This window comes from Protomyctophum parallelum (genome assembly GCF_964188405.1).
Source record: "Protomyctophum parallelum genome assembly, chromosome: 13".
Classification (NCBI taxonomy): Eukaryota; Metazoa; Chordata; class Actinopteri; order Myctophiformes; family Myctophidae; genus Protomyctophum; species Protomyctophum parallelum.
The window spans coordinates 48319623-48344984 of NC_139708.1; the positions used below are offsets into that span (position 1 = coordinate 48319623).

Consider the following 25362-nt stretch of genomic DNA (forward strand, 5'->3'; position numbering starts at 1 on the left):
TGACCTGAGATCAGATTCATACGAGGTTTTCCGCCGGACACACACTGGTCTGATGAACCCATTCTGACCTGAGATCAGATTCTAAAAATGTCAGTCGTTCTTCGATTTTTCAAAAAATAGCAGACCTACAAGCTCGTATCGCGCCACTCGGTGGCGCGATATGAGCTTGTAGATCTGCTATTTTTAAATAGCTAAAGCATAACATGATGCTGACACCAAAATGGGTGCCCGTTCAGAATGGGTTAAGTCCAGTCCAGGCGATGCCACTAGTCTAACTGACTCGAGGGCAGATTCACACCGAGTCTGTTTGATTCAACCCGTTCCCCAAATACGGTTTGCCTGTTCCCCTGCTGGCCATGATTCCCGTTGGCCTGGATTCTTTCCGCAGCCCGAGTACACTTCGTTAGTCGTTACAACTGTAATCAATACTTTCACACACGCATCGATCCGTATCCGAGTTACACTTCCATCGGTACTGAGACTATACCTCCATGCAGGTCCCGGGAACGGTTGGGAGATCGGCTCCCAGGAACGGTATACGCGGCATTCACAACTACCACAACCTCTGTCATGTGGTGCCCCGAGTGGTGCGCACCGCGGGACCATAGTGTGAATCTGCCCCGACTCTACCCCCTTAGAGCTACATACGCTACTTATATCTTGAGGCTATGGCAGTTGTCTTTAAACGGCATGCTTTGGAAGGAAAACGAGCTGCTATAATGTTCTCATTGACCATTATACTGACGTAATAGTAAATAGTAAACTTATCCTTACAGAAATGTAACGTACCGATGACACAAGAAGCAAAAAGGTTTTTGGTCGGGTGTGTCTGTTCATTAAGTGAGAGTAGCATGTTATTACGCAACTATAAATGCTAAATCTGATTACGAGGTATAGAAGAATGACCTCTTCCTCTACCGAGAGAGGCTTTCCACTGTTGACATTTACATGTAAGAAATGTCGGACATAGTAAAATCCCGTAGGCCTATACATGCTTAACCTTAACATAAACATTGCACTAACACATTCAAATAAGTTAACTAAAATATATGCAACTACCTTTCAAAACTAACTCACTATCGTGGTGTTAAAACAAATGCCCCCAAAATAAAATTAAAAAAGAACAACGTCCCTCGACCCTGTTCCGACTGCGTCAGTATCGGCATCGCAACCATAACCGTGGGGGTCTATTTTGACATCACATACGGCTACAACGGTTCTGCGACATCACATCGGAGAGATTTCTCAAGAACCCTCCAAGCTACAAACTAAGGCCCTGTGCAACGTCACAGTTGACCTAAAAAAAAGAACAAAAAATAACAAAAAACCCTGTGACATCACAAATTACAGGCATGGTTCTGTATGACATTAAAGTCAGGAATGCAGATACTCACGGTAGAGTATATATACTCACGGTAGAGTTTCCTTTTGAATACTAGATTAGAGTAGACTAGACCACAGCACACCACTGCAAAGCCTACGTCACTCTCTCTCTCTGTAAAAGGTCTTTGAACGCCAAGTCTGAAATGTTCATATATTATGCGTTTTGTCATATCCGTTATCCAAGGATTCTGAGCCACTAACAATCTTGTTGACCGATGTGGAAAGAAATGCAGAAAATCTTAAACCGTTATGAAAGTAATTTTGACAGATATATAGACAATATTAAAGTTTAAAGTTAACAATAATCTGTAAATTACAAAACACGAGCTTGTATTTGTTTCATTGCACTTGAAATGTATAACATTTGGACTTCATGTGCAAAGACCGTAAGAATGTGCCATCTTTTTTTTTTTCCATCTTTTTTTTCTTCTTCCCCCAAATCACATACAAAGCAGTTTGTCGCCCTTTCCTCTGGGGCATGGATGGATGGATGGGGCTGGCGTGGGGGGTTCTCGTCTTTCCTCTGGGGCATGGATGGATGGGGCTGGCGTGGGGGGGTGCTCGTCTTTCCTCTGGGGCATGGATGGATGGGGCGGGGCGTGGGGTGGGTGCTCTGCTCGTGGTCATTCGTTAAGGATGGAGTCTGGTCTGTCGTAACCAAAGAGCCTGAAGTCCGGCTCGTACAGCGCGTAGAGTTCCCTCCGGGCCTCCAGGGGCACCGCGGCGAACCAGTCGTCCAGCCAGGTGGAGGCCGTGAGGTTCCTGTGCGACGTGGGGAACTCCACCACGTTGTCGACGCGCAGCTGACGCAGGAGCTGCTCGGCGTCCTCCTCGCCCGACTCCAGGTGGCCCACGAAGTCGTACTGGATCTGGCAGGGGTGGCAGAGGCGGTACACCTGGCGCCAGTGCTCGTTGAAGGGCGCGTCCCGCTCCGTCCGCGGGTCCAGGAGGTACCGCACGAAGTGGCCGAAGGACGGGTGGAGCCCCGCGGCGAAGGCGGCGTCCGCGGAGGCCGGCGGCGTGGGCTGGTCGGCGGCGGCGTAGCGCCGCAGCATGAGCGCCGCGAAGCGCCGGTAGAAGTCCTCGTTGCGCAGCTCGAACTTGTTGCGGTAGGCGGAGATGAGGCGCACGAACGGGTCCCGCACGAACAGGAACTTGGTGTACTTTTTTAGCTTCACCTTTGGAGGAAAATGAATAATAATAATAATAAACTTTATTTATGTAGCACCTTTCATACAGAGTTGCAGTTCAAAGTGCTTCACAGGCAGGACAGAAATCAGGTACTTTACAGTTAGGTCATAACATAATGACATAGTATGCATATAATCATCAACATAAGAGGGGAGTAAAAGGTCAGGCATAGAGTTAAAAAAGACAATAGAGTTAAAAAAAAAAGACATACTATATAATATAAAAATATAAAATAACATTTATTAATTTAAGTCTAAGGTACCGGGGAACCTTCTATAAAGTGCTATGGGAGGATTGACTAGTGGACAAGAGATCCAGTCATTTAGGAGGGGACTAGTGGACAAGAGATCCAGTCATTTAGGAGGGGACTAGTGGACAAGAGATCCAGTCATTTAGGAAGGGACTAGTGGACAAGAGATCCAGTCATTTAGGAAGGGACTAGTGGACAAGAGATCCAGTCATTTAGGAAGGGACTAGTGGACAAGAGATCCAGTCATTTAGGAAGGGACTAGTGGACAAGAGATCCAGTCAGTTAGGAAGGGACTAGTGGACAAGAGATCCAGTCAGTTAGGAAGGGACTAGTGGACAAGAGATCCAGTCATTTAGGAAGGGACTAGTGGACAAGAGATCCAGTCATTTAGGAAGGGACTAGTGGACAAGAGATCCAGTCAGTTAGGAAGGGACTAGTGGACAAGAGATCCAGTCAGTTAGGAAGGGACTAGTGGACAAGAGATCCAGTCAGTTAGGAAGGGACTAGTGGACAAGAGATCCAGTCAGTTAGGAAAGGACTAGTGGACAAGAGATCCAGTCAGTTAGGAAGGGACTAGTGGACAAGAGATCCAGTCATTTAGGAAGGGACTAGTGGACAAGAGATCCAGTCAGTTAGGAAGGGACTAGTGGACAAGAGATCCAGTCAGTTAGGAAGGGACTAGTGGACAAGAGATCCAGTCAGTTAGGAAGGGACTAGTGGACAAGAGATCCAGTCATTTTACAATTAGTTGCATGCTGAAAATAGCCGAAAAAAACCCATTATGACGGCACCAAAATACATTTTGTTCAACTTAATCAACTGTAGATTTAGTCGACTAAAATCTTATGATATTCAGTCGACTAAAAGTAGACCCACACTAAAACATTCCAGGTGACTAAAAAAAGAAAACGTTTGTCATAATAAGACCTTTATACCTTCATGAGGTGGCGTGAGAACTTTCCATAGCGCTTCCAGAACTTGTTGAAGGTGAAGTGCATGCTGCTGTTGTGGACCAGGTCTCTGGGGATGGCCAGGGGGTCCGTGTAGGGGACCCCCTCCTGCAGCAGACTCTCACTCAGCACCATCATCACCCGCTTCCAGTTACTGCACGCCACCTATAGAGACGCAGAGGAGGGAAAGGTGGCGTTGTTGAGACTCGGACCCGTTTTAGACCCCGAGGAGGACGATTCTACGAATGCCTTCTAAATCATGACCCGTGTTATCTATGGCGGTGGATCTCCAACCCATTCTGCTCGGGAACCCATTTTGGTGTTAGCATCATGTTATGCTTTAACTATTGAAAAATAGCAGATCTACAAGCTCATATCGCGCCACCGAGTGGCGCGATACGAGCTTGTAGGTCTGCTATTTTTGAAAAAAATCGAAGAACGACTGACATTTTTAGAATCTGATCTCAGGTCAGAATGGGTTAATCAGACCAGTGTGTGTCCAGTGGAAACCTCGTATGAATCTGATCTCAGGTCAGAATGGGCTAACATGTTCATGTCAAGGGACCCCCCAAATATTATATGTAATCTGAAAATATGTTGTTCCAAGGACCCCCTCCAGAATGAAAGATTTGAGTAAAAAATGTTTGCTCTGAAAGAATATATCTAGTCCAAAGGTTTGCACCACATTTTCACGATTTTTCAAAGAAATTGCAGATCTACAAGCGCACCGAGTGCCGCACTATTTTGAGATTGGGGTCTGGGGCCAATTCACCCTTTGCCAGCCTTCTGATTGGTCCCTGACTGACCAACCAGCAGGCTCTTTCTGCATTGTTGTTCCGTCCTGGGTTATGTTGAATTTGCTAAAACATCATTTTTTGGAAAAAAACGAAAAACAAACATGATAGGCCTATGCCCTGCAGCCACCGTGCTGCACCTGTGATGTTCCTTTTTACTGACACCAAGTTTAAAATAAGAAAAACCTGTTATTTCAATGGTAGTGGATGGAGAGAGAGGATTTTCGCAAAGAGGGGCAGAAACACGGACTTGACAAAGGGTGAGGGGTCACTTAGAAACATGTTTTTTTTTAGAAAACTGTCGTGAATCATTTTAGAAGACTTTTTTACTTATTTTTTATCTGCCTCAGGTCTAAATGGGTAAATGGAAACAGAATGGAACCATCACAGGACTAAATGGGTTAATGGAAACAGAATGGAACCATCACAGGACTAAATGGGTTAATGGAAACAGAATGGAACCATCACAGGACTAAATGGGTTAATGGAAACATAACAAAACAGAACCATCACAGGACTAAATGGGTTAATGGAAACATAACAGAACCATCACAGGACTAAATGGGTTAATGGAAACAGAATGGAACCATCACAGGACTAAATGGGTTAATGGAAACAGAACAGAACCATCACAGGACTAAATGGGTTAATGGAAACAGAACCATCACAGGACTAAATGGGTTAATGGAAACAGAACCATCACAGGACTAAATGGGTTAATGGAAACATAACAGAACCATCACAGGTCTAAATGGGTTAATGGAAACATAACAGAACATCACAGGACTAAATGGGTTAATGGAAACATAATAGAACCATCACAGGACTAAATGGGTTAATGGAAACATAACAGAACCATCACAGGACTAAATGGGTTAATGGAAACAGAACCATCACAGGTCTAAATGGGTTAATGGAAACAGAACCATCACAGGTCTAAATGGGTTAATGGAAACAGAACCATCACAGGACTAAATGGGTTAATGGAAACAGAACAGAACCATCACAGGACTTCAACAGGTTCTGGAAACGTTTTCCGGCGGTTACTTCTGGAAGATTCTGGCTCACCCGTTGCAGTGGAAAAGAGCCAATAGCTGACTGAGGTCACAGAGTCACGCGGGGGCGGGACAATGCTGTAGTTGTTGGAACCAACCAACGGTGCACACTGGGGTTTGGACCCCATGGCAACACATTTACAATAGTCCCCTAAGTTTGCACTATATAGAGTCACCATGGTAACAGATTGGAGTGGGCGAGGAGGGGGGGGGGCCTCTGGGGCCGTTTGAATGCTGTTGCCGTGGCAACCGGTTCAAGGCAGCAGAGTTCTCTATACGGGGGTCACCATGGTGATAGATGGAAGGAAGGACAGACAGACAGACAGACAGACAGACAGACAGACAGACAGACAGACAGACAGACAGACAGACAGACAGACAGACAGACAGACAGACAGACAGACAGACAGACAGACAGACAGACAGACAGACGGACTCCCGCAGGAGACATTTCTATCATGATGTTCGACAGACGCTGTGGAGTGGTACGGTGTCCGACAACGTCCAATTAAAATTTAATTTATTATAGGCCATTATTTGGCCCATTAACACATTTAGACCTGAGGCCGATGGGAAAAAAGGCTTCTAAATCCTAACAGTTTTCTGAAAACCATAATTATACGTTTCTATATGTTTTTTGTTTCTAACCTTTTTCCATGTCAAGAATTATCTGTATTTGGCTGCGGACACCCATCTGAAAATATGTTGTTCCCCCCCCCCAGAAACAAAGCTTTGAGTTTAAAACATTCACTCTGAAAGAATATATTCAAAGATTTGAGACACATTTTCACGATTTAACAAAAATAGCAGAACTACAAGCTCGTAGCGCGGCACAGAGCTATATTTTTCAATAGCTAAAAGCCAAAAGGGGTTCCCCGTCCCGAATGGGTTAAAAACAGGGCCTACAGTATATCCATACACCCAATTACTTTCTCCGTGATGAACTAGCCAGATGCTTTGCCGTCTAACCAGTCACGGGTAATTAGCTCTGCAAAGCCTGATATACGTACGTTTGTGTAAACAAGGGTCCCTCCGGAGAAAGCTGCAGTAGGTATTACAGAAAATAGACCAGAGAGCAAGATAGTGATGCCTATATGTATGGTGTATATATATATATATATATATGTATATATATATAATAGCGTGGTGAATTCAATCGCTGGGGGGGGGGGAAGACAATGGGACAGTGGGGCTATTATTTCTATTATAATAACTCAGAGTGTACGAATGGTACCAACCGGTTTGGTTTCATATTCTTCTACACTCTACAGACGTGTAATTTTGGACGCAAAACCAAGGAAACCTGCATCTTTCAGACAATCAGTCGTCATTATTACTGTACTGTGTGTATTGTGGTTGTGGCGTCACGACGCAATCTACCAGTAGATCACAAAGGCTGTGCAGGTAGACCACATTACCTCTAAAGAATATTTAATTTAAATATAAAAAAATATATTTTGACATCTGCCTCTTAATTGAATTAAGGTAACTTGATTGATTGACATCAAAAAGGGCCTGTCAGCTCAAACCCACAATGCAAGTATTTTGTCTTCAAGAGTGTTGCTGTCTGTAGTAGAACTACAAATTAAATCCAAAAGAATCCTACCTATAACCCATTCCATTTCTCCCCCTCAATTTCCCATTCAAAAGTGTATTTGTCTTAACATGCAACGCCAGCTCCGCTATATCCCAAAGCCCAAGATCAGGTACATATTTTCAGCAATGGCATAATATTGTTTTTCGGTGGGTAGATCTTGCCCAGCTGATGGTCGTTACATTCATTCCCACACCCAAAATGGCCGCCGCACAAGGCTCCAGACTGCGACCTATTAGGTTGCACATTATGCTACCTAATTTCTTAACCCATTTTGGGGCGGGAACCCATTTTGGTGTTAGCATCATGTCGTGCTTTAGCTATTGAAAAATAGCAGATCTACAAGCTCATAGCGCGCCACCGAGTGGCGCGCTACGAGCTTGTAGGTCTGCTATTTTTGAACAATCGAAGAGCGACTGACGTAGAAGACATTTTTTTTAATCTGATCTCAGGTCAGAATGGAAAACTGTCAGGATGTAGAAGAACATTTTTTAGAATCTGATCTCAGGTCAGAATGGAAAACTGTCAGGATGTAGAAGAACATTTTTTTTAATCTGATCTCAGGTCAGAATGGGTTACGGTGAGAGATGTGTATTGCATGTAGCTATGAGGCCTCCTATTATTCAGCAGATGCCTGAAGAAGGTCTTTGGACCGAAACGTATGCCTAAATAAAGTGTTCGTAGTCCAGACGGTGTGCGGGTCTTTGTGCACATGTTTTCACATGTTTTCAGAATACATTAAAAGAGAATTCCATGCTAGAATGCTTTCTTATCTTTCTTACCTTTCTTTGTAGTTGTTACGTCCCCACCAAAGAGGTCCAGGTGTTTTTTTGTGCAAAAACTCCTTATTGGCTATTTCCCCTACCATAAGCCCTACATGAATTGCATTGCATTGAATGGGAATTGAATGGGGCTATGGGGTGTTATGCTAATTCGCTTATTTCCATCAAAAGAAGTAGTAAAGTGTGCCGCTTGGGATATTATTTACATTATGAAGAGAGGATATATACAAAGAAATTATAATTTTGAGCGATGGAAATAAGCGAATTAGCACAACACCCCATAGCCCCATTCAATTCCCATTCAATTCAATGCAATTCATGTAGGGCTTATGGTAGGGGAAATAGCCAATAAGGAGCTTTTGCACAAAATAACACCTAGACCTCTTTGGTGGGGACGTAACAACTACAAAAAAAGGTAAGAAAGCCTTTTAGTATGGAATTGTCCTTTAAAAGGTGAGAGTTAAAATGTAACGAGGTGGCTCCGGTGCAGAAGGATGAGGTTGTTTTATTGCCTCGTGCAGCCCTGAGGCACACGCGGGTTATGTTAGTGCATATACAAGCCCCGGGACTTATCTGGAGAAGAGAGACGCATCGATGCTCCGACGACGCAGTGCTCCGTAACGTTGTGCTGTTGTGGTAGAAGTTGGAACAATCCTCGACGGGGAAATAATCAAAGCGATGCTTTGTTTCTGGTTTAAATCAGATTAAGGGAGGCTATGCGAGATAAATGTGTCACGCAGGAGGGAGCTTTGACAGGAGAGACGAGGAATCCATGCATTGTTTTTTTTTCACTGTAAACCGTCTGCCTTCACTACCAGATGAATCGTGTTTTGGTGTTTTAAAGCATTAGGCCTACGTTATACTTTAGCTATTGAAAAATAGCACATCTACAAGCTCATAGTGCGCCACCGAGTTGCACGCTTCGAGCTTGTAGATCTGCTATTTTTGGGGGGAAAAATCGTGAAAATGTGGCGCAAATCTTTGAATATATATTCTTTCAGAGCAATTTTTTTGCTTCTGGGGGGGGGGAGGTCCCTGGAACAACATATTTTCAGATGGGGGGTCGGCGGCCAATTACATGATATCTTTGGGGGTTCTTGACATGAAAATGTTTGAGAGCGACTGACATATAGAGTAGATGATGCCGTGGCTACTGTACGTGTACTGTACCTTAGGAACGTAGCGGTAGATGATGTACTGTACCTTAGGAACGTAGCAGTAGATGATGCCGTGCCGGTCGTCCACTATAAGGTGATCCAGCTCCTTGTTGGGGATGTCATCGAAGGAGCGGTTCTTCCCCGGGAAGGCCAAGCCGTCGCTGCTGCACATCTCCTTCAGGAGGAGCCGTCTCTGCTCCTGTCCGGTCAGGAAGGTTTAGTTATCACTACACATCTCCTTAAGGAGGAAGGTTTAGTTACCACTACACATCTCCTTAAGGAGGAAGGTTTAGTTATCACTACACATCTCCTTCAGGAGGAGCCGTCTCTGCTCCTGTCCGTTAGGGAAGGTTTAGTTATCACTACACATCTCCTTAAGGAGGAAGGTTTAGTTATCACTACACATCTCCTTAAGGAGGAAGGTTTAGTTATCACTACACATCTCCTTAACCCATTCTGACCTGAGATCAGATTCATACGAGGTTTCCGCCGGACACACACTGGTCTGATGGACCCATTCTGACCTGAGATCAGATTCTAAAAATGTCAGTCGTTCTTCGATTTTTTTCAAAAATAGCAGACCTACAAGCTCGTATCGCGCCACTCGGTGGCGCGATATGAGCTTGTAGATCTGCTATTTTTCAATAGCTAAAGCACGACATGATGCCAACACCAAAATGGGTGCCCGGTCAGAATGGGTTAAGGAGGAAGGTTTAGTTATCACTACACATCTCCTTAACACATTGAGTACGCCGACTGCCTTCAAAATATAGGCTATAGAATACCGGAGGTGTCTGATCGCTTTTACTTTGAAAGCCATGAACCGGAAACACTTTCCTAAAAAAGTTGACTTTACAAAGTGACCTCAACATCCCCGATCATCTTAATATATTGTTTTACGCTCCAAAAAGCGTTCATATTTTGCGGGAGAGACGGATGAGGAGCAGAAAATAAGCGCCAGCATATCGCTCTATTCATCACCACGGAGAGCGCCCTGGATTAGGAGCTACGAGTCATTCTTTCCGTCTCGCTAACGTGGGAGTCAATAACAAGCTAATAGTTGCACTGAGCGTTAGCATACGGCAAGCGAAAAGCGAAATGCCAAAAAAATAAATAGGAAAAATTCTGAATATTAATATCTCGCCCCGCATCGCTGGGATGTCGCTAGGACGTCCTCACACGTCATTTGAACTCTACTCTACTCTATCCTATGACGTTCTCAGGCGTCCTACGTGCTGTAAGTGTTAAGGAGGAAGGTTTAGTTATCACTGCACATCTCCTTAAGGAGGAAGGTTTAGTTATCACTACACATCTCCTTAAGGAGGAAGGTTTAGTTATCACTACACATCTCCTTAAGGAGGAAGGTTTAGTTATCACTACACATCTCCTTAAGGAGGAAGGTTTAGTTATCACTACACATCTCCTTAAGGAGGAAGGTTTAGTTATCACTACACATCTCCTTAAGGAGGAAGGTTTAGTTATCACTGCACATCTCCTTAAGGAGGAAGGTTTAGTTATCACTACACATCTCCTTAAGGAGGAAGGTTTAGTTATCACTACACATCTCCTTAAGGAGGAAGGTTTAGTTATCACTACACATCTCCTTAAGGAGGAAGGTTTAGTTATCACTACACATCTCCTTAAGGAGGAAGGTTTAGTTATCACTACACATCTCCTTAAGGAGGAAGGTTTAGTTATCACTACACATCTCCTTAAGGAGGAAGGTTTAGTTATCACTACACATCTCCTTAAGGAGGAAGGTTTAGTTATCACTACACATCTCCTTAAGGAGGAAGGTTTAGTTATCACTACACATCTCCTTAAGGAGGAAGGTTTAGTTATCACTACACATCTCCTTAAGGAGGAAGGTTTAGTTATCGCTACACATCTCCTTAATGAGGAAGGTTTAGTTATCACTACACATCTCCTTAAGGAGGAAGGTTTAGTTATCACTACACATCTCCTTAAGGAGGAAGGTTTAGTTATCACTACACATCTCCTTAATGAGGAAGGTTTAGTTAGGGACTGATCGTTATTTATCAAAGGTTGGTATGGTGCAAAAAAGGGGGAGGTCATTAAACTATTTTTTGAGCCTGTTTTCTTTTATTTTGGCTTGGGGGAGGTTGTACAACTTTATTTTGCTGAATTTTGTATTTAAAAAAATGTTTAGATTATTTTGTTTTTCATAGTGTTTTACTCCTATCTATATAAAGTTTACCCTGTGTGGAGAGTGTACTTGGTATCTTCCATGTGTGCGCAACTGCACATGCAAATAGAACAGATCTACAAGCTAACAACGCGTTGCTTGGTGGCGCGTTGTTAGCTTGTAGATCTGTTCTACCAGCAAAGGTCTGACTCAGTAACTGACGTAACCACTTCAGTTCAAAACAAGGTGGCGCGAGATAGATTGATTCTGCGCCGTTCATGTCTCATGACATTTCCAGTAGAATAATGCAAGCGGAAAAAAATTGAAGTTATGAACCACGGTGTTTGCACTGAAAAGAGCGAGTGTTGTCGGTCGGTGTCAGAGAGGAGGAAGATGTGGAAAGCAGACTGGCAGCACCAGCGCTGCTGCTGGTGTTTCGGTTTCACCCAGCGCCGCTTCACCGAGTCAGGAGAATGTCAGACTGAGATGATAATAATAATAATGTCGCGGCTGAGGTCGTGGATGACGTAACGATATAACCTTAGAAGGCTTCTTACAAGTTACTGTTGGTGACTCAAGTTGCTTGTGAACGTCAAGTTCATCCAAATAGAAAGTAGAAAAACATCACAGAAACACCTTGCCTTTATGTTGATGGTATATGGAATATTTTGATGGAAGAGACGCAACCGTCTTTGGACAACGCATCGTCGACATGGTGGCGGAGAAAAGCACAGACGAGACAGACGCTCATTGATTTAAAAGGTAGGGCTGGCTGGTCGTGATGTGCATCTTTGCGCACTGTGCCCCTTGCAATGTTGGTGTGAGTCAGAGAATAGTACTTGGCCGGTGCCAATGATGTAGCCTACTCTTGTCTGCGTACTGGTTATATAGACTATAAAGAGTTAAACTATTCGGTGGTGCCTGGCTGGCTAAATGAGCCGAGCAGGCAGTTGATGCCACGCATGGTGTTGCGCAAATTGTGCTTTTCTCTGTGGAGTATGACGCTGTAGTATTATGGTATGCGACTGCGTGACATACATGTATTTATTTAGCATTCATTCATTTTCATCATCCTGGGCTTGGGCACAGAGGCGAGGGGTGCCCACTGCCTTGGCAGCTTAGCTAGAATTACTTTACGCACGAGGCTCACCTCAAAAATAGCCAATCTAAGATCACAAATTTGCGTCGCGTCATCAGCGTGTTGTTGTGAGCTTATAGGTCTGCATATGCTATTTTGGAGCATATTTAAATATTTAGTTGGAAGAATGCAATGGTATATCAGTGTTGAGTGTTGACCATAATGTAATGACAGATATGGAACCAAATGAACCCCAGACGGCCGCCTAATAAACGATCAGCGTTTACTTTATGCTGCTATACTGTTGGTGTGAATATAAAATGAATATAGTCTATGGTGTATGGGGGGGGGGGGTCATATATATTCTTCCAGTCCCTGAAGGGGGGTCCCGAAAAAATATTTGGAGGCTGGGGGGGGATGAGGAAAAATAAAAAAATTAAATCACATCTGCACCACCCCCCCCTGGTGGATAAATAACGATCAGTCCCTTATCACTACACATCTCCTTAAGGAGGAAGGTTTAGTTATCACTACACATCTCCTTAAGGAGGAAGGTTTAGTTATCACTACACATCTCCTTAAGGAGGAAGGTTTAGTTATCACTACACATCTCCTTAAGGAGGAAGGTTTAGTTATCACTACACATCTCCTTAAGGAGGAAGGTTTAGTTATCACTACACATCTCCTTAAGGAGGAAGGTTTAGTTATCACTACACATCTCCTTAAGGAGGAAGGTTTAGTTATCACTACACATCTCCTTAAGGAGGAAGGTTTAGTTATCACTACACATCTCCTTAAGGAGGAAGGTTTAGTTATCACTGCACATCTCCTTAAGGAGGAAGGTTTAGTTATCACTACACATCTCTTTAAGGAGGAGCCGTCTCTGCTCCTGTCCGGTCAGGAAGGTTTAGTTATCACTACAATTCAACTCTGAAGCCGACCATAACTTCACACAATCGTTGCTGTGTTTTTTATAAATGACAAATGAACTACTTATATAAGCATATGACGGTGTTGCTCGAAAGTAGCGGAAATACCCAAATCGACAAGCTCATAACATGTGTAGATCGAGTAGATATATTATTTTTCAATTACTTTTGACAACATTTTGACCGTTTTCGCCACGCCCAAAAGGAATGTCAGGTTCAAAGTGGTTAAGTCTGTGGGTTTTAAAAATAAATATTTAACCTGATGAAGACTGGGTTAAATGGTTGTCTTCTTATCGCGCTGAGCTGGCAGCGAAATCTAGCCGAGCACGATCGCCGAGACGAAATATAATATTCGCACCTGTATTTACATTATGGATGAAAATGTTTTCCCCAATCCACACGCGCAAGTTATGTGACTATATACTGTAGCTCTACAACAGATTGATACACAGCGAAGTGTGGAGCGAATGGAAGCTACGGTATACGGAGGTTACCGTTTGCATTCACTGTATCAGATAAAAACAAAGAGATAGCGACGGACGGACGGACGGACGGACGGACGGACGGACGGACGGACGGACGGACGGACGGACGGACAGACAGACAGACAGACAGACAGACAGACAGACAGACAGACAGACAGACAGACAGACAGACAGACAGACAGACAGACAGACAGACAGACAGACAGACAGACAGACAGACAGACAGACAGACAGACAGACAGACAGACAGACAGACAGACAGACAGACAGACAGACAGACAGACAGACAGACAGACAGACAGACAGACAGACAGACAGACAGACAGACAGACAGACAGACAGACAGACAGGGCTTGTGTACCGCACATTAAAATCAGACCAGTGTGTGTCCAGTGGAAACCTCGTATGAATCCGATCTCAGGTCAGAATGGGTTAATATAACAATCCAACCTGTCTCTCGCGCAGCTCGGCTGCCACCGGCGTCAGGTGGATCTTCCACTCGCGCCGCGGCACGTAGCGCTCCTCCGCCCGCTCCGACTGGTTGGCGGAGGAGGGGGCGCCGCTCTCCGGCGTGGGCTCGCCGGTCCCCGGCTCCAGGAACTGGTTGACGAAGGCGTCGATGTCGGACAGGAAGGAGGAGGAGGAGGGCTGCGTCCTGGAGGTCTGGGGATGGGGACGGTGCTGCTGCTGCTGTGGAGGAGGAGGAGGAGGAGGGGGGGTGTGGCGCGGGGGGGTCTTGGGCCCGGGGGAGACGGGGGTGTGCAGGTAGAGGTGCGAGGAGGCTCCGACGTCGTCCCAGTAGAGGATGATCAGGAGGATCATGAAGGCCGAGCCCAGCAGCATGAAGATACGGAACAGCCTGGACGTTCCCATGGCGTTTTCCCAGGGGCGATGTGACGACGGGACTTCAAAATCCCACACGCGCGATTATTATTTCAGACTTTTCGGGAAACGCGGCGGTGGCGATTATTATCAACGGACGACTGTTCCAAGTGAAAATAGCAGATCTACACTTGTTGTTGTAGATCGGCTATTTTCGCTATTTCCGTGCGGCACCATCGTTGTGCAATTAAGTCTGATGCAGGGTTTACGGGGTCAATCAGACCGACATGTTGATTAAAGTCGGTTATTGGTTCTATATCTTTGGGGTTAATTGCCCAGCCCTAGCATGGTGCCAGGCAGACAGTTTGTTCCCAGAAGGACTAAGGGGGGGGGGGGGGGGTGTGGGGAGGGAAGAGGAAGGTGACTATGAAGGACTAGGGGGTGTGGGGAGGGGAGAGGAAGGTGACTACGTGCTACAAGAACACCTCCATGGAACGCCCAACACTGTTTGTTAGTTGCGCAGGAGACGGTCTCGCTACAAGATCGCCATAGCAACCCCCCCCGTCCCCTGTTCCCCGGCCGTCCCCCCCAGCCCCCGGGTGGTCAGCGCTATAGCGTCACCATGGTAACAGATTGGAGTCGATGGCTGAAGGTGGTGGTGGTGGTGCTGCTGCTGCGTTGGGTCGCTCTTACTACTACACCATCGCCATGGTAACCATGGGTTTCCAGATAGCAGAGGGTCAGTCCTCTCTTACGGGGTCACCATGGCGACCATGATGGATGGATGACCGGACAGAGGAGAGTCACAGCGGGGGGGGCTCATACAGGAGGGGCTTCATCCATCATGTGACACACACAGCGGGCTGTGGAGTGGACTGTGTGGTGTATAGCAGTGGGACTGTCGACCAACTGTGGTGGCTTCCTTCTCACCTCTGCTTCATGTCATCAGCACCCTGCAGACGCGCACGCACGCGCACACACACACACACACACACACACACACACACACACACACACACACACACACACACACACACACGGGGGCAGAGCAGTCAGACGGAGCACGCTGGGGTAAAAACCTATAACAGCACATCTTCCGTAAACGTTTCTCATGCCAACGGATCCCTTAATCTTGGAGAGAGATTATAACCCATTTAGTCCTGAGGACGATTCTACAAATACCTTCTAAATCCTGACAGTTTTATGAAAAAAAACCTACCGGTATATGTTTCTATGTCGGTGGTGGTGCTCAACCTTTTTTCATGTCAAAGACCCCCAGAATTATCTGTATTTGGCCACCGATCCCCCCCATCTGAAATTACGTTGTTCCAGGGACCTTCCAGAAGCAAAGATTTGAGTTAAAAACGTTCGCTCTGGCCCAGGCCGTAGCGTAACGGTCTGGGCACCGGACTGGTAATCCAGTCGCAGTGTGCCGCGGGTTCGACTCCCGGACCCGACACGGCCTTTACTGCATGTCATCCCCCCATCTCTCTCCCGTTTCCTGTCAGCCTACTGTCTGTCCCTTCAAAAATCAATAAAAGGCGTAAGCCGCAAAAAAATATCTTAAAAAAAAAAAAAACGTTCGCTCTGAAAGAACATACATTCAAAGGTTTGCGCCACATTTTCAAGATCTACAAGCTCGTATGAGCTTGTAGATCTTGAAAAGTATAACCTAATGCTTGAAACACCAAAAGGCGTTCCCGTACAAAATGGGACCACCACTTGATATTGTATAAAATTGTGTTTAGCGATTACGTTTTCTCATTAAGACTCTCCAGCTCAGGATTGACCATTAACCATTTATTGCAAAGCTATGGCATTTGTTTTGGCGGTGTGGCTCTGCTCATGTGATGTCACAGATTACCTGTGTATCTACAGTAGCCACACAATCTGATATTACAACAACAACCCCCCCCCCCAGAGCCGAGCATAAGACAAAGACATTAATTACATGAACAACATAACGTTCAATCATGCAATCCATATACCAACCACACGGATACATATACGGATACTGCATCACATGATTCATAATACAATCCATGAATCACAATTATAATCACAGAATCACCCACAGAACGAAATGCCACAGGGAGGAGGCAGAGGAGGTGGAGGCTGGGGAGGTGGAGGGAATCTGAACAACCCTGCCCTGTGTCAGCTAGCAGGGACGTGCACACATAGACATCAAAGGGGGCTTCAGCCCCTGCACCCGTCTGAAAAAAGTGCCCTTAACCAGACCACGAATGCAGCGTTTACGCTCCGTTTAGTCCAAAAGTGCCCTCTTACGGGATTTAAGCCCCTGACTCTCTAAACACTCTATACACGTCCCTGTCAGCTAGGCATGTAGAGTGAACTAAACACTCTCTACACGTCCCTGTCAGCTAGACATGTAGAGTGAACTAAACACTCTCTACACGTCCCTGTCAGCTAGGCATGTAGAGTGAACTAAACACTCTCTACACGTCCCTGTCAGCTAGGCATGTAGAGTGAACTAAACACTCTCTACACGTCCCTGTCAGCTAGGCATGTAGAGTGAACTAAACACTCTCTAAACGTCCCTGTCAGCTAGGCATGTAGAGTGAACTAAACACTCTCTACACGTCCCTGTCAGCTAGACATGTAGAGTGAACTAAACACTCTCTACACGTCCCTGTCAGCTAGGCATGTAGAGTAAACACTGATTAAGGACCACCTGATTGTATTGTGGCTGTGAGTGAGTTAGCTTGCAAGCAAATGAGAAACAGACAGACTGATTAGTGGGAGTATATATATATATATATATATATATATATATATATATATATCAATTAACTTTTGCGAATGAATGAGGGTCCAGAGAGAGATAATTAGAACTAACCTCCTGCCTTCCGTGTCTTTCTAATGACCTATCATTGCGCTGGATCTCAAAGATATATTTGGCTAATGTTCCGTGCAGAATAGGGATGCTAGGGTTTAACCCATTCTGACCTGAGATCAGATTCTAAAAATGTCTTCTACATCCTGACAGTTTTCTGAAAAAGCTATGTTTCTATGTCAGTCGCTCTTCGATTTTTCAAAAAATATCAGACCTACAAGCTCGTAGAGCGCCACTCGGTGGCGCGCTATGAGCTTGTAGATCTGCTATTTTTCAATAGCTAAAGCATAACATAATGCTAACACCAAAAGGGGTTAGCAAAAGAAAAGTTCCAATTAACAATCACACAAATATTTGGCAGCCCCCCTCTGTTGTAGACCACTGCTATAATTTAGTCACAGATTAGTAGCGGCGTTGAGTGGTCAGATGAAAATATGCCAACAAATAGATATGAGATTATGATTCATCTCAAATAACTTTTTGCTGCTGCGGACACAAATCATGTTAAAAAAATGGCAAGCTTCTAAACACACAAATGGCGTAAAGTGTATTTAGGCAAAAAACTGGAAATGCTTATAATGAGAGCCAATGACGAAAAACTCCCATATCTGCTGGGCGAAGTACAACAATGTGCAAAACACAGCAGCGAGATTTGTGAGTTGCTGTGATAGGAGAAGGATATCAAATGGAACACAACCACCCTAAATACTAATCATTGTGTATATTCCTGCACTATACCTGCATCAAGTGACCTTGGTACATAGAATTTGATCTATTGAAGATTCTGATTTCTGACCTTACAATTTACAATTTAGGCATTTAGCAGACGCTCTTAATCCAGAGCGACTTACATTAAGCAAGAACAAAAAAAGCATAGGAATAGATCACATAAAATAACATGCGTAAGTTAAGAAAGTAACAGTGGAATATCTATATAATGAATCTATACATATAAACTATACATCTATACTACTATGCTATACATATGTACTATGACGTGCTATGACTACATACAATGCAATTATAGTGCCGTCTACATAACATGCTATAAGTCTGTATCAAATGCTATCTAAGTCTACAGTCTAAGACCTTCAAATGTACATCATTTTTGTTTTGATTGTATTGCTGTATCGTTGTATTGTTCTTTCATGCTTTGGCAATGTAAACGTATGTTTTCTCATGCCAATAAAGCCCTTTGAATGGAGAGCACGGTTCCAGCGAGACAGTCTTTTGCTCAGGTTGATGAAAACAGCTTGTTAAAGTCGCCTGGCAGCAAATTCAAATTGGAAGGGCTGAGTTTTTCTCTCTCCCATCCTCATGGGAGTTGACCCGAGTCCCGCTCCCAGCTGTAAACTCACAGCTAGCCGTCAAATGCCTGCATACGGGGGAACTTTATGCATCATAAATCACAGCCTCTCTGTCGTACCTCCCCCAAAGCTTTTCCCTGCACTGCACAAGTGTTGTGTGTGGCGTACCGTACGGCAGTGTCGTGCACCAAAAGTACACATGCGCGCCTGTGTCCCAGTGCGTCGCCCTGTGTCGTGAGCTTGTAGATCTGCTATTTTCTGAATAAAAATCTGCCTCTGCCTCGTCTTGTGTATAGCCAGACAATTACAGATCTCCACCTAACTGATAACTCTGACTACATCTAAATTCAATGCATGGGTTTGAACTAGCTGGTAAATGGTGCATTTATATAAGCGCCTTTATCCAAGGCGCTTTACAGAGATTGTGCATAACATTCACACACACATTCATACACCGATGGCAACCATGCAAGGCACAAACCAGCACTTTGGGAGCAATTAGGGGTTCAGTGTCTTGCTCAAGGACACTTCGACACCAACTCTGGGGGAGCCCACAGGGTTTGAACTGGCAACCTTGCGAACTGGCAACCATCCGGCCACTCTAGCGCTGATCCACCGCCGCCCTGCGTACTAGCGATACAAGTGAAGGCGAGTTTGAGTTTGAGGCGAGGCTGAGAACAAAACGAAGCCACAGTCAACGCTGGTCCATGAAGGGCCTAAAGGTCCTAAAGCCTCTGGATTGGTTCTATAATATATCTGTAAATAGGGATGTCCCCATCGTAGCCGATCATGTCATTTTCAAATGATCGGGAGAAATAAAAATCGGAGATTTTCTTTTTTTATTTCAATAAAATAAATAAATAGGCTTGTGTTGTCTCTAATGTAAATCTCAAAGAAAAAACAATGACATTTTGTGATCACTAGTACCAGCAGTGGCGAACAGAACACTCTTCTCAAAGATCATGCAACAAAGACATCCACCGAGCTAGGCGTGAAATTGACCCATGATGAAAACAAAGGAATGCCACCCCCACTATGCATGATATGATAATGTCCTGTAGTTACAGTAGGCCTACTGTACATCTCTGCATGATAGCCAACGCCATGATGCAGATGGTGTTTTCTCTACAAGAGCTTTATCCCATTCTGACCCGAGATCAGATTCTAAAAATGTCTTCTACATCCTGACGGTTTTCTGAAAAAGCTATGTTTCTATGTCAGCCGTTCTTCGATTTTTCAAAAATAGCAGACCTGCAGGCTCATAGCGCGCCACTCGGTGGCGCGCTATGAGCTTGTAGATCTGCTATTTTTTAATAGCTAAAGCTATAACGTAATGCTAACACCAAAAGGGGTTCCCGCCCCAAAATGGGTTAACTTTGACTTCAGTTCCATAAGCTGTAGTTGCAAAGATTCACTAGTAATTAACCAATACATCATTATTTGTGCTACGATTCCCTGCTTTCATATGACACGGGGGTAAAAAAGAAAATCCACGATGACAGTCCTTCTATATAGTTCTAATAAAAGTAGCCACATATTTGAATGGTTTACTTAAGTTTCCACCCAGTTTCAGCCCGTACTGTATATTGGAACTAGACATTGCTCACAGGTTTACTTTAAAGGAGAATTCCATGCTAGAATGCTTTCTTATCTTTCTTACCTTTCTTTGTAGTTGTTACGTCCCCACCGAAGAGGTCCAGGTGTTTTTTGTGCAAAAACTCCTTATTGGCTATTTCGCCTACCATAAGCCCTCAATGAATTGCATTGCATTGAATGGGAATTGAATGGGGCTATGGGGTGTTATGCTAGTTCGCTTATTTCCATTGAAAGAAGTAGTAAAGTGTGCCGCTTGGGATATTATTTACATTATGAAGAGAGGATATATACAAAGAAATTATAATTTTGAGCAATGGAAATAAGCGAATTAGCACAACACCCCATTCAATTCCCATTCAATTCAATGCAATTCATTTAGGGCTTATGGTAGGGGAAATAGCCAATAAGGAGCTTTTGCACAAAATAACACCTGGACCTCTTTGGTGGGGACGTAACAACTACAAAGAAAGGTAAGAAAGCCTTTTAGTATGGAATTCTCCTTTAATATACCCACATCATTTATGTTCAGAGCTCCTTGTGACTGGAACAATCCTGTCCATATTCGTTCAATAGCATCTTTTCATTTGTTTAATTAAAACTGTGCTGTCCTCTCATCTTGAGACTACCTGTTCATGTTTTCACTAATCATCACTATAGCAGATCCATGATGCAATGATCCATTATGTACGTTTGAAGCTCTGTTCGCATCCTCCAAGTGTCCTTGAGCAATAAAGACACTTCCATCATGTCCACCTGATCGAGCAGCCATCAGCTGGGAGAAGCTGAGACTGAATTCCCCCCCCCCACAGGATTAACAAAGGTCTCCCTTTCTCTCGCCTTAGAGACACATGGCGCCCGGTCGCTACTTTTTCACCACATTTTGGCTTTTTTAGAGCCCTGTAACAAAGACGGGTTTGTTTGTGTGTGACAAGGCACGAGGACAGGTTGAAGACCAGTCAGTAGTCAGATAGCCTATATTCTTTAGGTATACCTTATAATATGTGCTTGCTTACAGCAAACTATACACAAAATAAAACCACACGAGAAAGACACACTCTAGTGTTGGGGCTGGTGATATGCAGAAAAGAATAACTTTAAACTCGATATTGCTACAATATTGTGCATGGGGATGATATTTTATCAGTGATATTTGTATATCAGTAATGCCCTATGTACTAATAACAATGTGGGTAGCATGTGAATAATATAACAACTAGAACAGTTAAGCACATTCAATGTTGAGGTGCATAAGGTTTAGGTGCCTATACCTACGTACTACTGGCCTAAGGCTACGATAATCATCAAATTAAGTAATGATTTTTATAAACAAACAAAAAGAAAATGTACAATTGTAGGTGTGGTAAATATAAATTGCTGTAGTTTTCCTAGCTCTGGTCCATAGCTTATAGAGCTATGGTTTTCCCCCTTCCGTTTAAAAAGGGCGATATATTTCCATTCCACAGACTTCATGGGTATCTCTCTCTAAAGTCTCAACTCAACATTCTTTCGGTTATTATTTCGCAGAGTAGAGAGTAGTAGCCTATAGTTTTGAAAATCAACACCAGGCAGTCAGTTCAGACCCCTCCTCTAACACACTTGGCTCTCTCTCTCTCTCTCTCTCTCTCCTCACAGCAACAAATCCGCTCCGTGGCCGCGTATGTATCACAGTCACAAAGCTAAGATAGACACTAGACAGCAAGTTATAATTTAAAAAAACTACACAGTCAAACTAAACTAGCTGTAAAAAAAAAACACAAGATAAAAACAGTTGAGTGCCATGATCAGGGATCACCCCTACCCTATAACTCTACGGATCACCTAGCCCCTCTCGGAACCCTCCATATAAAGCTTTTCTGAAATTTGGATGAGTTTTATGTAGGGTCCCTGTTCATAACTATATTTTCGTATGGGAATTTTGGAACGCGGACGTAAATATGCTCCGTAACGTCGTATCTGCGGCGTTTGACGGCCTGTTTTCCTTTGAGGGCTTCTGAATTCGTGAACTATAAGTACCTATACATTCCGCTGCGAATATCTCCTGTGGCGCGGAAGCCGTTGAGTATTTTTAATCTTTGTTTGACCGATTTGGTCGCTTTATTTCTTCTTGTTTGTTTACCGTTTATTGTACCGCCTCCCGGTGTGCGGTTGGCTTGTGCCGGCTACGTCCCTGCCTCTGATCTGCTCTGTCATAGCTATAGCGCCACTAGCTAGCCAGATAGGCGGTACAATGAGGTGTCAATAAACAAGGAAGGAAGAGAAGAATCAAAGCGACCAAATCGGTCAAACAAAGATTAAAAATACTTAACGGCTTCCGCGCCACAGGAGATATTCGCAGCGGTATTTAATTTATAGGTACTTAAAGTTCACACATTCAGAAGCCCTCACACGAAAAAAAAAAGGTCCTGAAAGAGCGCAGAAGGACTTATCCCAAGTTGTTTACGTTTATATATGTGTGCGTACCAGGTGGCAGGGTGGAGGTGGAATAGGACCCAATGCTCTGGGTCTAAAGAATGTCAGAAACTTCAGTAGCATTGGGTTCTGGGGTTCTGCTTGTAGGGCTACGGATCACCCTCCCATAGACACAGATATATAGTCCTCTAGAAACGGATGCCAAGCTGTCGGTCTCTAGCTGATACAATGTAGCCTTTCACAGGCAGGGAGCTGCACCGTACGTGGAGTCACGTCGGAACGAACTGTTCTTCGGAAGGCAGTCGAGGACGGAGGACGTGATATTATATTTCAATCAATGTACAAACTTGTGCATTTTATTATATCTGATTTGTATTATATCTCTCACTGGAGGAGAACAACAAGAAGAAAGCTTCCGCCGCCCGGAGGGACAGTCCATGCTTTATCCTGTGGCTATAGTGATTATATCCAGCCAGTCAGACCTGCGCGCCCACAGCAGGGTTACACTAGGGTTCATGTCAAGTCAAAGGATGTTTCTACAAATTAATTCACTTTATAGTTATTCATATAATGACTACAAAAAAAACAGGACAATCTCACCTCTTCTCCGGGGCCCGACAGCTCTCCTCGCCTGTGAGGATTGTGTATGTATGTATGTGGTATGACGATATGATGTGTGTGTGCGGCGCGTAATGTGATGTGTGACTGTGTGTGTGTGTGTGTGTGTGTGTGTGTGTGTGTGTGTGTGTGTGATGGACTAGCAGAAGCAAGGATGTTTTTTTTGTTTTTTTTTGTGCGAGACATATCGCGAGAGTTTGTGGTCAGGTTTCTGCAGAGTGGGATTAGAGAAAACTCTCACATTTCTGGGTCAGTTTGTTTGAGCATGTCTCCTGTCTGGGATAATTTATGTTCTCTCTCTCTCTCTCTCTCTCTCTCTCTCTCTCTCTCTCTCGCTCTCTCCTCTCCTCTCTCTCTCTCTCTCTCGCTCTCTCCCGGCCCTGCCCCCTTTCTCTCCCCCCCATCCCCCCTCCTCCCTCTATCCCTTATCCTAATCCCACAGGAGGACTGTGAATAACGTTATCTGCCCAGCGCAGTTCATTTACCCCTACAGCATTAAAGAGATGATGCGAAGAGATATAAATGTAATGCTATTTAGCTAAATATAGCACAATATAAATAAATATAAACACATAAATAGGCTATACATAATAGAGGCATTATTTTCCCATGTCTCTGTTTATTTATTTAGATTTTGGAGCTTCATCAGATTTTGTCAGATTTTTTTTTTTTTTTTTTGTGCCAGGAAGTCTGCAGAGGATGGCATGAACGAAATGGACGAGCAATTCAGTGTTACAGGGAAGGAATCTATTTATTGTGCGAGTGAGATTAAATCTGGCAAAGCGTCCTTTCAGAAGATGACTGTGAAAACATGCTCAAGGGCACACACACACACACACACACACACACACACACACACACACACACACACACACACACAGAAGGAAATGGAACGGCATCGTGCCATCATATATACTCACTGTATGCTGTGACAGATGTGTGGACGTATAAGACGTAGGCTATAGAACACACACTAAAGTGACACATTAGCTATCGTGATTTCTTTGTATGTGCTTTTCAGTTCATTGTTGATGGTTAACCCATTCTGACCTGAGATCAGATTCAACACCAGAGGGAGTGCAACAAACCATGTACAACCCAGATTCGGCACAAACAAGGGACTAAATTATTTTCGCTCCTATGCCACCAAAATGTGGAACGCCCTACCAACAGTCATTAAGACATGTGAATCCCTTGACACCTTCAAAACCGCTCTCAAAGGGCACCTATACGGACGGCTGCAATTCGAAACTGGCCTCTGTAAAATCTGAACTGTTAATAAATATTTCAATCAATCAAAAAACACGAGGTTTCCACTGGACACACACTGGTCTGATTAACCCATTCTGACCTGAGATCAGATTCTAGAAATGTCAGTCGCTCTTCGATTTTTCAAAAAATAGCAGACCTACAAGCTCGTATCGCGCCACTCGGTGGCGCGATATGAGCTTGTAGATCTGCTATTTTTCAATAGCTAAAGCACAACATGATGCTGACACCAAAATGGGTGCCCGTTCAGAATGGGTACCGTTAACCCATTCTGACCTGAGATCAGATTCTAAAAATGTCTGTTTGATGTCTCCCTTGAGATGAACCATCTCGTTTTCACGGGGCTCCGCAATTCACAAAGTACACTTCATACATAAAGACACTTTATTTACAAACAATTCAACCAGACAAAACAAAACAAGACAAAACAATAACTGCAACAAAACAACATTTCACATAACATGGACATAACGGATCATTGCATCATATGGATCTGCTACAGTGATGATTAGTGAAAACATGAACAGGTATAGTCTCAAGATGAGATGAGAAAATGACAGTTTTCTGAAAAAAGCTAATGTTTCTGTGTCAGTCGTTCTTCGATTTTTCAAAAATAGCAGACCTACAAGCTCGTATATGAGCTTGTAGATCTGCTATTTTTAAATAGCTTAAAGCATTACATAATGGGTTAAC

At 44.1% G+C, this 25362-nt stretch overlaps 1 protein-coding gene across 1 annotated transcript; it reads right to left on the bottom strand.

The window, feature by feature from the left end:
• Window positions 1-1993: 1993 nt before the first annotated feature.
• Window positions 1994-14667, bottom strand: chst12a (carbohydrate (chondroitin 4) sulfotransferase 12a; the record flags this gene model as incomplete). Its single annotated transcript, XM_083779757.1, has 4 exons — window positions 1994-2561; window positions 3760-3939; window positions 9203-9355; window positions 14245-14667. 4 exons carry the CDS (start codon window positions 14665-14667, stop codon window positions 2007-2009), a joined length of 1311 nt encoding a protein of 436 aa, XP_083635883.1. The 3' UTR covers window positions 1994-2006.
• Between the last annotated feature and the right edge of the window lie 10695 nt (window positions 14668-25362).